The sequence below is a fragment of the Rattus norvegicus genome, chromosome 2 (assembly GCF_036323735.1).
Source record: "Rattus norvegicus strain BN/NHsdMcwi chromosome 2, GRCr8, whole genome shotgun sequence".
Taxonomy (NCBI): domain Eukaryota; kingdom Metazoa; phylum Chordata; class Mammalia; order Rodentia; family Muridae; genus Rattus; species Rattus norvegicus.
In genome coordinates, this window is record NC_086020.1 from 137,832,644 (window position 1) to 137,848,477 (window position 15,834).

A 15,834-nucleotide genomic window follows, 5' to 3' on the forward strand; every position below is an offset into this window, starting at 1 on the left:
GAAAACATCTTCAGTAAGGTGAAGCAGGTCATGCTAGCTGTCGGCTGGCGTTTACCACGGCCTTTACACGTGGGCTCTTCACGTGGCCTACACTTCCTCTCAGCATGGTGGCTCATGGGAAGCTGACTTCTTATACTGAAGGCTCCGGTTATGAGTGCATCGCTGAGTAAATCAGATGCTGTCCTACATTGCCCTGGAAGCACTGCCTGTCATCACACTGGTTACGAGTGAACTGAGGCCGCTTTAGGCTCTCAGTAAGGATGTACCAGCAACTTCAAGCTCACGATGCCAGGCATGGCAGAGAGTGTGTAGATATGCGGCTGTAGGGATTGACCAGTGGGAAGCTGGGCATAGAAGGTGAATCCTCTCTCCTTTCTCCCAGGGGGTGGAGACTGTGGCTGCACTGTTTTGTAGAACGGTTTCCCCTCACAGTCTGTCCAGAGATGTCCCGAGATGCTAGGTGGAGATGCCTGTTCAGGGACAGGCTCTCACCGCAGCTCATCTGGGTAGCAGCTGGCCTGCATGGCTCTTCCTCCTGGATTCCTGGCTCACTATTCTTCATGTGCTATTCAAACATGGCCCCTACGTTTATGCTCTGCCTGATGCTGACCCCTACAAGGACCCTCCCAATCCTACTGAGGTGGTCCGTCAAACCTTTTTCTCATCTACTGTATCTGCTCATACTGACACCCTACTGGCCAGGGCACCCCCATACCCTTCCCTACTAGACCCCTTCTTATGTCCAGTAGCCATGCCATCCTGATGCCACAGTGAGACTTAGTGCAAACTTCTTCAGCAAGTCTTCCAGCTAACTGTCCTTGGGTGGTTCTGCAGCCTCAGCACCATGGACCCTGTGAGTAGGATCACTTTTTTTTTTTAACCTATCACATGTTAATTTTATGACAGACAAACAAATATATTTTCTTTTTTTTCCATCTTTATTAAGTTGGGTATTTCTCATTTATATTTCAAATGTTATTCCCTTTCCTGGTTTCCATGCCAATATCCCCTAACCCCTCTCCCTCCCCTTCTATATAGGTGTTCCCCTCCTAGTCCTCCCCGCCATTGCCACCCTCCCCACAAGAATCCCATTCACTGGGGGTCCAGCCTTGGCAGGACCAAGGGCTTCGCCTTCCACTGGTGCTCTTACTAGGCTATTCATTGCTACCTATGAGGTCAGAGTCCAGGGTCAGTCCATGTATAGTCTTTAGGTAGTGGCTTAGTCCCTGGAAGCTCTGGTTGCTTGGCATTGTTGTACATATGGGGTCTCGAGCCCCTTCAAGCTCTTCCAGTTCTTTCTCTGATTCCTTCAATGGGGGTCCTATTCTCAGTTCAGTGGTTTGCTGCTGGCATTCGCCTCTGTATTTGCTGTATTCTGGCTGTGTCTCTCAGGAGCGATCTACATCCGGCTCCTGTCAGTCTGCACTTCTTTGCTTCATCCATCTTGTCTAATTGGGTGGCTGTATATGTATGGGCCACATGTGGGGCAGGCTCTGAATGGGTGTTCCTTCAGTCTCTGTTTTAATCTTTGCCTCTCTCTTCCCTGCCAAGGGTATTCTTGTTCCCCTTTTAAAGAAGGAGTGAAGCATTCACATTTTGATCATCCGTCTTGAGTTTCATTTGTTCTAGGCATCTAGGGTAATTCAAGCATTTGGGCTAATAGCCACTTATCAATGAGTGCATACCATGTGTGTTTTTCTGTGATTGGGTTACCTCACTCAGGATGATATTTTCCAGTTCCATCCATTTGCCTGTGAATTTCATAAAGTCATTGTTTTTGATAGCTGAGTAATAATTCCATTGTGTAGATGTACCACATTTTCTGTATCCATTCCTCTGTTGAAGGACATCTGGGTTCTTTCCAGCTTCTGGCTATTATAAATAAGGCTGCAATGAACATAGTGGAGCACGTGTCTTTGTTATATGTTGGAGCATCTTTTGGGTATATGCCCAAGAGAGGTATAGCTGGATCCTCAGGTAGTTCAATGTCCAATTTTCTGAGGAACCTCCAGACCGATTTCCAGAATGGTTGTACCAGTCTGCAATCCCACCAACAATGGAGGAGTGTTCCTCTTTCTCCACATCCTCGTCAGCAGCTGCTGTCGCCGGAGTTTTTGATCTTAGCCATTCTGACTGGTGTGAGGTGGAATTCAGGGTTGTTTTGATTTGCATTTCCCTTATGACTAAAGATGTTGAACATTTCTTTAGGTGCTTCTCAGCCATTTGGCATTCCTCAGCTGTGAATTTTTTGTTTACCTCTGAACCCCATTTTTAATAGGGTTATTTGTCTCCCTGTGGTCTAACTTCATGAGTTCTTTGTATATTTTGGATATGAGCCCTCTGTGTGTAAGATCTTTTCCCAATCTGTTGGTTGCCGTTTTGTCCTAGTGTCCAGTGTCCTTTGCCTTACGGAAGCTTTGCAGTTTTATGAGATCCCATTTGTTGAGAGTAGGATCATTCTTTGTTGTGGGCTGCCCTGTGTAACATAGGATATTCAGTAGCATCCCTGGCCTCTACCCACTAGGTGCCAGTAGCATCCCACTCCTCAGCTGTGACAAGTTTTTTAAAAAAGTCTCTGACATTGTCCACTGTCTCGGGAGGTGAGCTAACCCTAGACGGAGTGCCTCCGGTATGAGGTAAGGGTGCCAGCATGGCTCTGTGTGGGCCCACCCTGGCTCCTCACTTGCTCTGCCCTCCCACAACTCCAGAATTCTTTGATCATGACATATCCTTTCTCCCCTCAAGCCTTTTAACTGCTGCTCCTTCTGCTTACACACCAACACACACACACACACACACACACACACACACACACACACACACACACCCTTTTCCCCAGACCATTCGCCTAGCTGACACTCTGAATCGCCACTCTGCATCTTGCGTGAGCCTGATGCCCATCGTCCGTCTGGTCCTGGGAACCTCTCCAGAGTTCACCTGACTCTCTCACTTGCTCCTCTGTAGTGACTGTAGGCAAACAGAGCTACTTATTCTTATTTTCACAGTCAAGATACTCTAGAAACTTAGAGTTAAGTCAACATCCAAAGCAAGATGTCAGCTTCCTCAAAACATTTTATTTTCAAGAAATCCAGTACCCAGCACATGGAAGCACTTTTTTTTCTGGGGTTTGCCACAGACCCGGGTCGTGGTTTTCAAATGTGAAGCCTTTTCTGGATGTGCTGTTCTCAGGCAGACGTGAATCTACGTGGTCTCTGTGAGTAGTCTGGTCTGGAATTGTTAGTGCCGAGCAGTCAGGGCTAAGGATTAAGTCCTAACAGTATTTATGTATTTTTCTACCTGTGGTTTTGAGCTATTATGTGTGCCGCTTCTTGTCAAGGACTCTTGGAGACGATCTATTTGTTATCTCTGAAAAATTGCGTTTTTACAGATCATTTAAAAATGATTCTAGCAGACTTCCCTCCACCCCACCCCCCATTTCACTTCTAACTGACTTGTTTCAGTTTTGATGACGTGCATCCTCGGGGTAGTAATACCTGAGAGATCAGAGTGGCCTCTAAGCGACAGACAGTCCTGGTACTCCTGGGACTTGCGCCCCCTTGTGGTCCGACAAAACAGGCTGTGAAGACCTGTAGGTAGAATTGAAGGCACTGCTCCTAGTCTGACCAGGTGACTCTTTAGACGCCTTCCCTGCAAACTAGGGGTGTACCAAATCTGCTGAGAAGAACGTGAGAAACAGACTCGGGGGTGGAGGGAAAGGGAGGATGCACTGGGCAGCTTTGTCGGGAATTCTGGCCCCAGGTACTTTTTTTTTTTTTGGGGGGGGGGGTGAAAAATGTCAGTGACCGAAATTCTGTTCTGAGGAGGTTTTGCCAAAGCCTCAGGAACAAAGGCTAGAGCCAGACAGACACAGCCTAAGGAACACATAGAGGAAGAAAACAAATAAGAGCGGATGCCTAAGCTTTGAGCGCAGTTGCGGTCTTGCTGGATAACCGCCCTCCTGGCCTCCTGTATTACTCGGGATGGGGGCGGGGTGTGGGAGGGGGGAGGGGGAAGGGCAGGGGGGAGGGGAGGGTCCAGCTCGGGCTGGTAGATTTCTTGTTTTCCAGTGTCACTTTCCTTCCTGCTGGCCTCGGTTTGGCGGTTTGGCCTGCGATCTGGTCAGATGAGTGTTTTCCTGAGTCATGTGGCCGCTGGCCTGTGCTGCAGTTAACTGTTGCTAGTCCCCTCAGCCCAGATGTAGGCTCAGCGCTGCATTTCAAAGTGGAGGGAGTGAGGGAGAACCTCCTGATCTCGCTGTTGGTTCTTAATTGGCCAACCTTTTCTGAGGGCTGGGGATAGTGCTCCACCGACCTTTTCCTTCTACCTTAACAAACCCCGAGAGACACGGAGGAAAGCACAGAACCCACGGTTTCTCAGCCCACATGCTATATGTCATGCACACAGCGATGTCTTTGTAGGCTCCATAGGATCCTAGTGATGGGGCTGGGGGGATGTGTTCACACACAAAACAACATGGATGTCTGAATGACTCGCTGAACAAGAAGAACTAAGCACAGAAGCTTCAGGAAGTTCTCTGGTCACTCTTGTGTTGAAAAAACCCAAGAGATTCCTGAGTTCCATAGATGTTTATTTAACACCCACACATGCACATCCACACATGCAGCAGTCACACATACACACTCACACGTGCATGCGTATGTACCCATGTGAAGAGCAGCAAGCAGGGAAATCTCACTCATCCATAGACAGAACTAGCAGTTAAGGACATCATTTCTTGTGGGTTGGGGAAACATACACACGCGCATGCGCAGACACACACACACACACACATACACACACACACACACACACACACACACACACAGAGCACATGCAAAGAAAGAGTCCCTCTGTGAAGGAGAGCGGAGACTCAGGGAGCTGAAACTCTCTAGTCTCTCCTCGAGGCCTGGGGGTTCTGAGGCCTCGGAAGAGTCTTCCTCTCTTACTCTTGGGTCAGTGAGTTGAAAACAGGCAGAGTGGCTGATTGGTACACAACTGTCCTGACATATCCTTGTCAGGCCCTGCACTTGCTCAGCCAATCCACCAGTAGGGGATGTCGTGAGTTAGGACGGTAAGGAAGAAGTCAGCCATCTTGGAAATTTGCCACCTTTATTACCTAGCCATGGTTGCCCTGTCTGTTTGTCTGTTTGTCTGACCAACTGACTGTCTAGGGAGCCTGTCTAACTCCTGTTTTTGTTTTTGTTTTTATTTTTAACTGAAATAATAAACCAAGCATCGGAAGTTCAGTGGATCTTGGTTTCTGGATCTGTAAAATGGGTATAATTTACAACCTCATGGGAGTCTTGTGTGAGTTCCGAGAGGCTGTATGTCAGAAAGAAGCCCAGAAATCTGCCCATTCGTACCACTTCAGACAGTGCAGACTACTGAGAAGTGTTAACTGCTGACAAACTCAGAGCCTCTGCAGCGGGCAGGGCATGAGGTGGAGGGCTGCAGACAGAGCTCAGGGATTAAGAGTGCTTCCTGCTCTTTCAGAGGACCTAGGTGCAGTTGTCTGCACTCACAGAAGTTGACTCACAACTGTTTGTAACTCCAGCTCCAGGAGAGATCCAGCACCTTCTTCTGACCTCTGTGGACAAGCACGGATGTGACTCACATACATGAATAAGAACAAAGATAAATCTTAGGAAATCTCAGTTGCTCAGTTGGAGTGGATGCCAACTAAATCTGAAGCTCCACGTGTGGGGAGAAGACCCCGTGATGTGACCAAAGTTAAACAGAAAGGCTGCAGGTAGCAGAGCTTGGCCCAGTTGCTAACCTCTGAGCCTCACGGTAGCAATCTAACAGTAGAGGAAAAAAAATATGTATTTAGTTTTTACACAGATTCATGGAGATAACTTTGTGCAGGGCTGTCACTGGGTGAAGGTTAATACCTTGTCTTCATTGTTTCATTATCTTTAAAAAATATGTTTCTTAAAGATTCACACACACACACACACACACACACACACACACACACACACACACACACGCACATGAGGGAGGAAGGCCAGGGGTGTCACATCCTACAAGAGCTGGCTTTGCGAGTGATTAAAACCATGTGGCACCTGTGCAGGGGAACTGAACTTGGAGTCTCTTCAAGACCAATTACACTCTCAGTCAGGCCTCATGCTCAAGTGTATGGATTACCTGTTCAGGTGCATACATTGCTTGTACCATGATCCCCAGCAATTTACGGCGAGCTACCAGGATGACATCAGGGACCCTGGGCTCACCCTGAGCACCTCAGGCCTGTGATTTGGGCCCCAGTCTCTCGTTGCTCTGAGCCTGGTTGAGTTCAAGTATCAGACTCTGAGCATGGTCTTCAGGGACTAGGGCAGAGTCCTTGTCACAATCCTGGTCTAATAAGTGTAATCCAGTACACTGTTCAGTTGAAAACAGTCATAATTAAGACTATAACATTACTTAGAAACAAATTATTACATTAGTTTCACTTGTTATTGTTACAGCCAAAAGCCAGCCTGCAGTGCATCATCTACTTAATGCTGTCAAACTTTTGTTTAAGGTGTGGTACTATGGAATCTCCACCTTTTATATGCATGAGTGGTGTGTCTGTGTGGATATGGGTACTGAGTAAACATGTATGTATTAGCATGAATGTGTGCTAGTATGTGTGGCTGAGAGCAGGAAAGGTGTGTGTGTGTTGTGTGTGTGTGTGTGTGTGTGTGTGTGTGTGTGTGTGTGTGTGTGTGTGTAGAGCTGCAGCTCGGTGTGGGAGTTGGAAGGAGGACTTCTATTTCTCTTTACTAGCCTCTGGATTCTTTTATTTTATCCTCTCCTAAGCCTTAAATAAACTTTAGATGACTCAGGTTGAGACCTTCTACTACTGTCAAAAGCCATCGTGAAGCCATTCAAATGGTATTTCCAGTCTACTGGGGGAACCCGTGCAGCCTTGGAAATTATGCCTGCATTCTGGAGCCTGTGTTATGAGACGGTGTGGCCTCATCAACACACAGGGTTGGTCTCTCTGTCCTTACTGGAGGCTGGCAGCCGTGGGTTTTGGTAGCACACATGGCTGGTGATGCCTGTGGATAGCATCATGTTTGCTCCCTGGTGTTAGCTCATCTGCATGTGTGCAGGGTCCTGGAAGGACAGAACTATCACTTGTCTTTGAAGAAAAAGCATGTGCAGAGTGGCCTCTGGCTCCTACCCCAGGCTGTGAGCGTAGGTCAGTAGTTAGGAACAGTGCCTTCCCTTACTTAGAAGGAGTCGTCTTCTATTTCCTGCCTTTTGTTCTTTTATCTTTGGGTTTTGGCATGACACTCCAGGGTTGGATGATGGGCAGTTTGTGCCAAGGCTTGTTCTAACAGGACTAGAAGCCACCTGCCTGTGCCTAGGGCAGATGACTCCTCAAAACGGTAAAGTGCCTTTATCCTCTTTGGTCGGCTTCTCCTCATATAGCATGATAAGGCAAAAAGCCTCCATTTCTGAACAGCGAGAAAGACAGTCTGTATTGTTTAGCTTTGTGCCACTGTAACAAAATACAGGAGAAAAATCAGTTAAAAGGGAAAGAGGGCATTTTGGCTCATGGTCAGCTGCTTTGGGCCTCAGGTAGAACAGTATCTCTTGGCAGGAGGATGTTACATGGAATGCCTGTTGGTCTCATGGTGACTGGAGAGTAAGGGGGGAGGGCAGGGTCTCAATCCCTCTTGTAAGGGCACTCTCACAGCGGCCTCACGTCTTCCCAATATGTCCCCCTCCCCCCACCCTCTAGACAGGGTTTCTCTATGTAGCCCTGCTTGTCCTAGAACTCAGAGATCTGCCTGCCTCTGCCTCCTGAGTGCTGGATTTAAAGGCATGCACTCCAGATTAGGCCCTGCTCACTGAAGATTCGTCCAGCACTGCCAATGTTTTGGAGGCCAAGCCTTCAACACAGGAGCCCTTGGAAAACATAGAAGCAATGGGGTATTCTGTCTTGTATCACATTGTATCCTATTCTATCCTATTGTTGCTGGTTCCCATATCTTTGCAGTACATGAGAAGTGGGTACCATTCCTAGTTCACTTATCTGAATGTTTCTTTAAACCTTGCCTAGTTGGCATGGGGCTTTTCAGAAAAGTTGGTCAGAACGTCCTTGGGTAAACTTGAGCCATGTGGAGAGTATCTGTGATGCACTTTCAACCCAGACCATTGGGGTTATCAAGAGAACTGCCTCCCTGATTGCTTCTGAGTAACTCCGGGAAAGAGATGTATTTTCTGTCTCGTTCTTCCCTTGCCACACAGCATGCTGGCAGCTGGGAGAGTTTTGCCAGAGTGCCTTGCACCCTCCGGAATGATGGACAAGCTGTCATGATTTGGAAGCTCTTATTATATTTGAAGGACAGGGAGGAGAGGGAGAGGGTGGGCCAAAGAAGAATGTGGGGCTGTACGATAGAGAATGTTTGAGAGAAAACATTTATTTCATTATAGATATCATTTCTTTACATCGGTTATCAGAATTGTGCAGAAATAACATTTGTTTTGAGACTTGTTCTACTACATTGCCCAGACAGAACCCCACTTTATAGTGATGGGGGTCAATTCCAGGGCCCAGTCTGTGCTAAGCAGGTGCTAGTCTATGAAGCGGCATTCCCAGGGCCGAGCCTAGAGCTTCTAGAATAGTTATATTTAATGTTTCCATCTTATAAAAACAATTCATCCCCATAGTTCAGAAGCATTTTTCTGTTACCAACCCCTGATCTGCCTCATCCAGAGAATGGCATCGTCTCTCGAACGACACACTCTAAATGTACTTACCTGCTATTGTGAACATGTTGCTTACTCTCTTAGTTCCCTCTCCTTGTGTCTCCTTTTTTTTTTTTTAATTTATTTTGTATGTGTACACTGTTGCTGTCCTCAGACACACCAGAAGAGGGCATCAGATCACACTACAGATGGTTGTGAGCCACCATGTGGTTGCTGAGAATTGAACTCAGGACCTTCAGAAGGGCAGCCAGTGCTCTGAACCTGTTGAGCCACCTCTCCAGCCCCCTAGTTACCTCTTCTTAGCTGCGAGCAATGTCTAAGGTTGCCTCTCAGTGGTTCAAGGCTAGCATCCACAGGCCCTGGTTGCTGCTCTATGGTACATAGCTGGCATGTACAAGGCTCTGTGTTTAATCCCTAGTGCTGAGAAAGGCAAAGAGAAGAAAGGGACATTCTAAAAGAGTTGATGTGTCCCGCAGAGAAATGTCTCCTCTTCTTCAATCCAGGGGATGTTACAGAGAACATCTGTGACTCAGTAGGTAAAAGCGCTTTTAGTTCAAGCCTGAAGGCCTGAGCTCACTCCCTGTCCTCTACAGTGGGAGGAGACCACCAGCTCTGATCTCCACATGTGGGGTGTGGCACACACATACCTGTCCATTCACATACCTGTCCACACACCTGCACACACACATACCTGTACACACACATACCTATACACACATACCCATACACATATACACACCTGTCCACACACCTGAACACACACATACCTGTACACACATACCTGTACACATATTCATACCTGTACACACACACACTTGAACACACACATACCTGCACACACATCTGCGCACATATTTATCTATATACACACATACTTGTTCAGTTTATATGTATAACCTGAACATACACCTATACACACACCTGTATACACACATATACTTATGTATACACATACTTGTACACACATCTATACATATATACCTATACACACATATACCTGTACACACATACACATGTATACATACCACACCTACACCCATATATATATATATATTATATATACACACATACCTGTACACACACATACCTGTATGTGCACATATTTATATACATACACCTGTACACACATATCTGTACACACACCTATAGATACACACCTGTACACACACCTGTACACACACCTGAGCACACACCTGCACACATACCTGCACACACACATACACACACACACACACACACATACACACACAAACACACACCTGTAGACACACACCTGTACACATACCTGTACACACACCTGTATACAAACATACCTGTACACGCACCTGTATGAAACATACCTGTATACACACCTGCACACACACCTTTACATACACACTTGTTCACACACATACCTGTTCACACACATACCCATAAACACATAACTATACACACACACACACACACACACACACACACACACACACACACACACACACAGAAACTAGACTTTGAGGTCCGGATGAAAAGGACAAAAGGAACATTAGTTCTGTGTCCTTGTTCAGGAATGGACTTGGCACAGCCTGCCTCATCCCAGAGCCAGTGCTCTGAAGGAGCCAAGGTGGTGGCTTCTGGGATCTGATTCTTCACCCTGGCCTGTGGCTAGCAGTCCTAAAACAACTGTGTCTGAGGTAACCTGTGCTTTCCTTGCCAATGTTGTCTGACTGAGCTCTCTGCTGACCTTGGCCATTATTCCCCCTGAACATAGGTTTAAGATGCCATGCTTCTTAATGAACTTGCTTGGCATAAGTGACCAGCTTGTGCAGATCTCGCTGGCCCAGCTTTGATCTTTATTTCTTATCCCTGGTCCTTCCACTCAGTGGCTCATTGGTATGTCTGCTGGCTCAGACACAACAATATGTATTCAGGAAATAAAACACCCTTCCAGTTTTGTGGGCCTTGGTTCCGCAGCGGTAGAAACGCTGTCTCTGCAAGAAGGGTCAAAAAGCCTGAGTGAAGCCGCATCGCTTTCTACCTTTCTAGAGGTAGAAGCTATTGTGCACAGGATTAACCAGCCTCAAAACAGAATCGAGAGGTTTCTGGTGAGTGGGGGACAGGGCCATGAATAAGACTGACACCAGGGAGCCCGAGTGCCCTGTTGGTACAAGGTCAAGGGCATCTTTAAGCCACTGAGGAATAGCACATATGCAGGCATGGCCTCCTGGGCAGACAGGCCTTCACCGTCCAGACTGCTGGGCCTCAGCACCAGGCCCAGCCTCCGGGGCAGATGGTGTCTTTCAGAGCCTTTGCACTGAGCTTTGCTTCACCTTGTGGATATGGTTAAACACCTCAGAATCCTAGAGCAATAACTACAAATGCTCGAGGCCCAGAGGCCCAGTGTCCCCAATGAAAGAGTGTGTCAAAAACTGACTTCTAAAACAGAGAGGATGCACAAGGCTTCTAGAGGCTTTGGGCTTTTATTTTTAATTTGTCTCTGGGAGCTGGCGTTGAGGAATTGGGAGAGATCAGTGTGTGTGTGTGTGTGTGTGTGTGTGTGTGTGTGTGTGTGTGTGTCTCAGGATTTGTTCAAAAGAAAGACAGTAACTCAGTAGGCAGCCCAAGAGGGTCAGTCTGGAGGACACACACACACACACACACACACACACACACACACACACACACACGAGAACACGAATTCTGGATCTTCAATCTGCTAGGTGAGACAAGTCATCTTAGCGTAGATGTTGAGTTAGCATAGAAAAGTCTCCATGGGACAGAAAGTCACACTAACACAAAAGATTAGAGAAATCTCAGGAAGGTTTTGGGGAGGGTGTAGGGCTGGTGAAGAAGCAGAGAAAATAAGGCAGGTAGCTGAGGCGCTGAGGCTGGAAGGCTCACTCAGGGCGAGCTGGTAAGTGTGTGCATGCACGCCTGTGTGTGAGTGTGTGTGTAAGGTGTGTGTCTGTGTAGGGTGTGTTCAGGAAGGAACAGATATGGAGCTGTGCCAGCAGCCCAGCCTCGCCTGCTTCTGTGGTTTTCTGTTGCAGTGCAAAGGTTGTTACTCAACCTTGAATCCTGCTTTTTTTTTTTTTTTTCCTTTCCCAACTCTGTTGACTCAACTCTGTTGCCTTTATAAGGGAGAAGATCAGCCCATCAGGGTCCTAAAGAGCCTTCGTTCTTCAGCTGGCTTCCTACATACAGTTCTGTGAAAGAGATCAGAGAGTGAAAGAAAGATGGCGGGGGATTCAAGCCTGCTGGCTGCAGTCTCCCTTCTCTCTGCCTGTCAGCAAAGTAAGAACTCGGGAACTCTGTGTGTGTGTGTGTGTGTGTGTGTGTGTGTGTGTGTGTGTGTGTGTGTGTGTGTATGTGTGTGTGTGTGTTTATGACAGAGAGAGAGAGAGAGAGAGAGAGAGAGAGAGAGAGAGAGAGAGAGAGATTGCTTCAGTGTTTGGGTTTCAAGCCTGCATTTCGTTGGTAATCCTGGTGCCCAGCAGAGACTGCTCAGGGTGTCCTGCCCGCTCCTTCCCTGAGATGGGTAGAACTTGGGAATGTTCCAGAGACTAGTTCTCTCAGGGATGTCGTAGGCCTCAGGGCCCAGTGACTCTGTATCATTTATGGTGACGGTTCATACCTCAGTGCGGGGAGCACCAGGAGTCTTAGGCAGGAACATGAGCACAGAAAATGGAGAGCACAGTTATCTCTTAGGTGTGTTCACTGGGAGACTATTCCTGTTTCTAAAGTTGGCTGTAAACATTTAGCATTTTTTGTTTGGTTTTAAGAAAAACTGCCCATAGCCGATATGATCACCAGGGTAAAGTTCTGCAGAAATCTGCAGTTTAGATTAAGTAATGAGGTCTAAACATTGCAAGATTTCTTTACTAGGATGGTACCACCCCCAATTCTGCCTGGGGAAATGGAGGCTCTGTCTCCCCAGGAGCAAAGTTATTCAACGCATGCTGTCTTCCCTTGTGCTTAGTGAACAGAAGTTCTTTCCAAGAGTGCCTGTTTATTCTTTATGGGATGTATCTTCCGGAAACCTGGGTGGAGAGCTGGGGACAGTGCAGGCTGCACTCCCAGAAGCAAAAGACTGCTGTGCTTAGCGGCAGAGCATGGTCTTCACACTCACCAGTGGCTGGCCTAGCCAGTCTGCTCTGCGGATAAGGCAAAGTGTTAAACCTTCAAACACATGTTTTGTTTAGCAGCCTTTTCGGAACAGAGCAGGAATTTGCTACCAACCCCTGAAGAACTCGGGTCGAAGCAGACAGTGTGCTCTGGTCTTGCAGTTGCAGAGCAGACAGGGACAAGGGCTACACGTCTCTTCCCACAAACGCTCTCTCCCCACAGAGAGCCTTTTGTGTGCTGGCTCATGTTGAGGACACTGTGTTCTGGGACCAGAAGTGAAGCATTTCGATGGTGACGGAAGAAGAGAACAGGAAGAGAAGAGACCAGAAAAATGATGTTTGTGGCAGAAAAAAAAAAGTCTAATTGTTGGGGGTGGATGAGAAGGGGGAGGGAGACGGAGAGACAGAGACTGTTTAGCTAGCCACTTCAATGGAAGTTTGTTTTCATAGACTTAGGACACCTCGTGCCAAGGTATAAATAGCTCAGGCTTTTAAGACAGACCTACCAGGATCTGTGTGGTCCAGCCTTCCAGAAGTGCACCAGGATCGATGTGTGCGGAAGCTCACCTAGACCTGTGTAGTCCAGCTTTCCGGAAGTACACTTAGACCTGTGTGATTCAGCTTTCCGGAAGTTGACTGCTCCAGGCCAGGACATTCTGCTTTTCCATGTCCTCAGCACAGAAAGCCAAACAGGATCCTGAGTAGGAAGTACCTCCATGGCGACTGGCCCAGAATAGGTCCTTACCACTGTTCCAGTCCTAAACTTCTTATCTGCAGAGAGAAGCTGCCAAATAGAGAAGTGGCTTCCCCCGGGGAAGGCTCTGTGATTGAGCGGTCCTCAGCAGTGGACGAAGTAGCCCCCTTTACTGTCCCTAGCAAACAAGCATCCCCCAGCCCCGAGAAAGAGGAAAGATAAGAGAAATTCAGTCTTTCCACAGAAGGGATGGAATAGCTTGTCCAAATTTACCGTGCGCCATCTGCAGCTGGGTTCTTCCTGAGGCAATGAGCTCAGAGTGTAGACTGGGGGCTTTTACTCCAGAACCTGACGGCAAGTCCAACGTTCCTTCTCTTTGTGGATGCTCCCACACCTGTCTCATTTCCTTGGCCGGTGTGGCAGACAGGCGCGTACTGGCTGCAGTTCAGACTTGAGAGAAACTGACCTCTTAGAATGTTTACTCATTCCCAAGCCCTTCAGAAACCCCGTGGAAACCCTTAAGAAACCCCGTGGCAACCCTTCAGCTCGTTGGTTAATCCCGGAGCGCATAGGCTTCATTGGGCTATGAAGCAAATTAGGAGAAATAGTAAACAGTATAGGCCCAGCGGGGTGGTATTGGGGGCCAGAAAGGCCAAGTTCCAATTTCTCCGTAATAGACAGGGCTCCCTTCTTTCGTTGGTCCTGAGAGCTACTGGCTCGTCCACAGTTATTTTGCCCAGCAAGGGTGTACTGGAGGGTTGGACAGGAGGGTTGGACAGTACCCACCCCTCTCTTTCATATCTCTTCAGCCCTAAATATTACATATTTAGCATGTTTACTTCCGCTGTTTAAGCACTTCCGCTGTTCAGCTAACGGGGAGCCAAAGAGAAGGAAAGGATCCTGCTGGGGGAATCCTTCCCAAGCCAGGCTCAGTTCTGACTTACTTCTGTCACAGGGCAAGTGGGCTGTTTCAGGAGAAAACCGTTTATCTCCATGAATGCTCACAGAGGAGAGACCGAAGCCACACAGTCGGTGTGGGATTTTGCAAGAGGAAGCTGTTCCTTATAAAACACCAGTGCGTCAGAAATGAATGTTGAGATATTAAAGTGAGACCAAAGCCTGTTTGAGACAACCATCAAGGACAGGAAGCTGGGGGAGGTAGTGGGAAGGGAAATGACAGACGGCAGGAGGTAATTGTGAGGTAAGGAGATGAGGGAGCTGGGAGATAATTCAGGTGGTAAAGAACTTGCTTTGAAAATGCAAAGGCTTCGATCTCCAGAACTCATATAAAAACAAAATAAAACAAACAAACAAACAAACAACAACAACAATACACCTCCCCACCCCCTGCAAACTGGGCATGGTGGTGCAGGCCTGAAATCCCAGTGCTAGGGAGACAGAGAGAGACAGACAGATAGGTCCCTGGGGTTCACTGGCCAGTCTGTTTTAATTTGATGATTTCTAGTAGGTAGTCCTGGTTCTCAGCCGTACTCACACTTCACTGGTGACCAGTGAGGGGCCGGATTGTAACACGACATTCCATTCCCTTGCAGGTTATTTTGCTTTGCAAGTCGGACGAGTAAGATTAAAATACAAGATCGCACCTCCAGCAGTCACGGGCTCTCTGGAGTTTGAGAGAATATTTCGCGCACAGTAAGTAACACTTTTCACACAGGCAGGCCTGCCACAGACACAGTCTGATGAGGGGAAGCCCCTAAATTTATTTTCAACTACCAGCCCAAGTCACTCTACCTCATTCTCAGGCTCCACTATCATGAAACATCCAATGGGTGATGTTTGCCCAACTTTAGTCCAGAGCTAATAGGGTCATTTACCCAAAATGCTCCAACTTAGGAAGAAGAGTGTCTCTTGAGCATGGTGGCTGATCACAGAGTCCTCCCTGGCCTCCATGATGGCTCAGGAGACTCAGGTGGAACTAACGATTTCATATTTTCTCTTCTTTGGCTGTTAATTTCTCCAAGAACCATTTTCTAAAACCCGAAGCTTGTAAGGATGAGATGTTCCGAGTTACATGGGTTCTCAGAGTCTCTGCTCATCCTGTGTTCCCTGCCTTTTCGGACACACACAGAACCTTTCTGTCATGGACACCATGCACTTGCCTGCAGACATTAGGGTGACCTTTATACTTCATCCCCAAAGCCCAGTGCTTTGGAAACTGTCACCATCACCAGTACCTATTTGACAATGGATTCTTTTGCTAGTTTTTAGGGTTTTTCTTTTATGCCCAGGAGTAAGGTTCACCTATATTTTTCCTTGTTATGGTTCTTGTCTCATTTTGGCTATTAAAATAAAAATTACACCTTGAATTTGGTTTTG

The 15,834-nt window shown here is 47.4% G+C and overlaps 1 protein-coding gene across 8 annotated transcripts in view; it reads left to right on the forward strand.

The window, feature by feature from the left end:
* Positions 1-15,834, forward strand: part of Mgst2 (microsomal glutathione S-transferase 2) — a 44,878-nt gene that overhangs the window by 10,857 nt on the left and 18,187 nt on the right. Inside the window, exons 1-3 of one of the 8 annotated variants that reach the window (XM_063281577.1) lie at positions 2,873-3,214; positions 11,820-11,973; positions 15,051-15,150. In XM_063281577.1, coding sequence (XP_063137647.1) covers positions 11,916-11,973; positions 15,051-15,150 — 158 coding nt within the window. In that variant the 5' untranslated portion in view covers positions 2,873-3,214; positions 11,820-11,915. The other 7 variants (XM_063281575.1, XM_063281576.1, XM_063281573.1 and 4 more) reach the window with 7 other exon arrangements.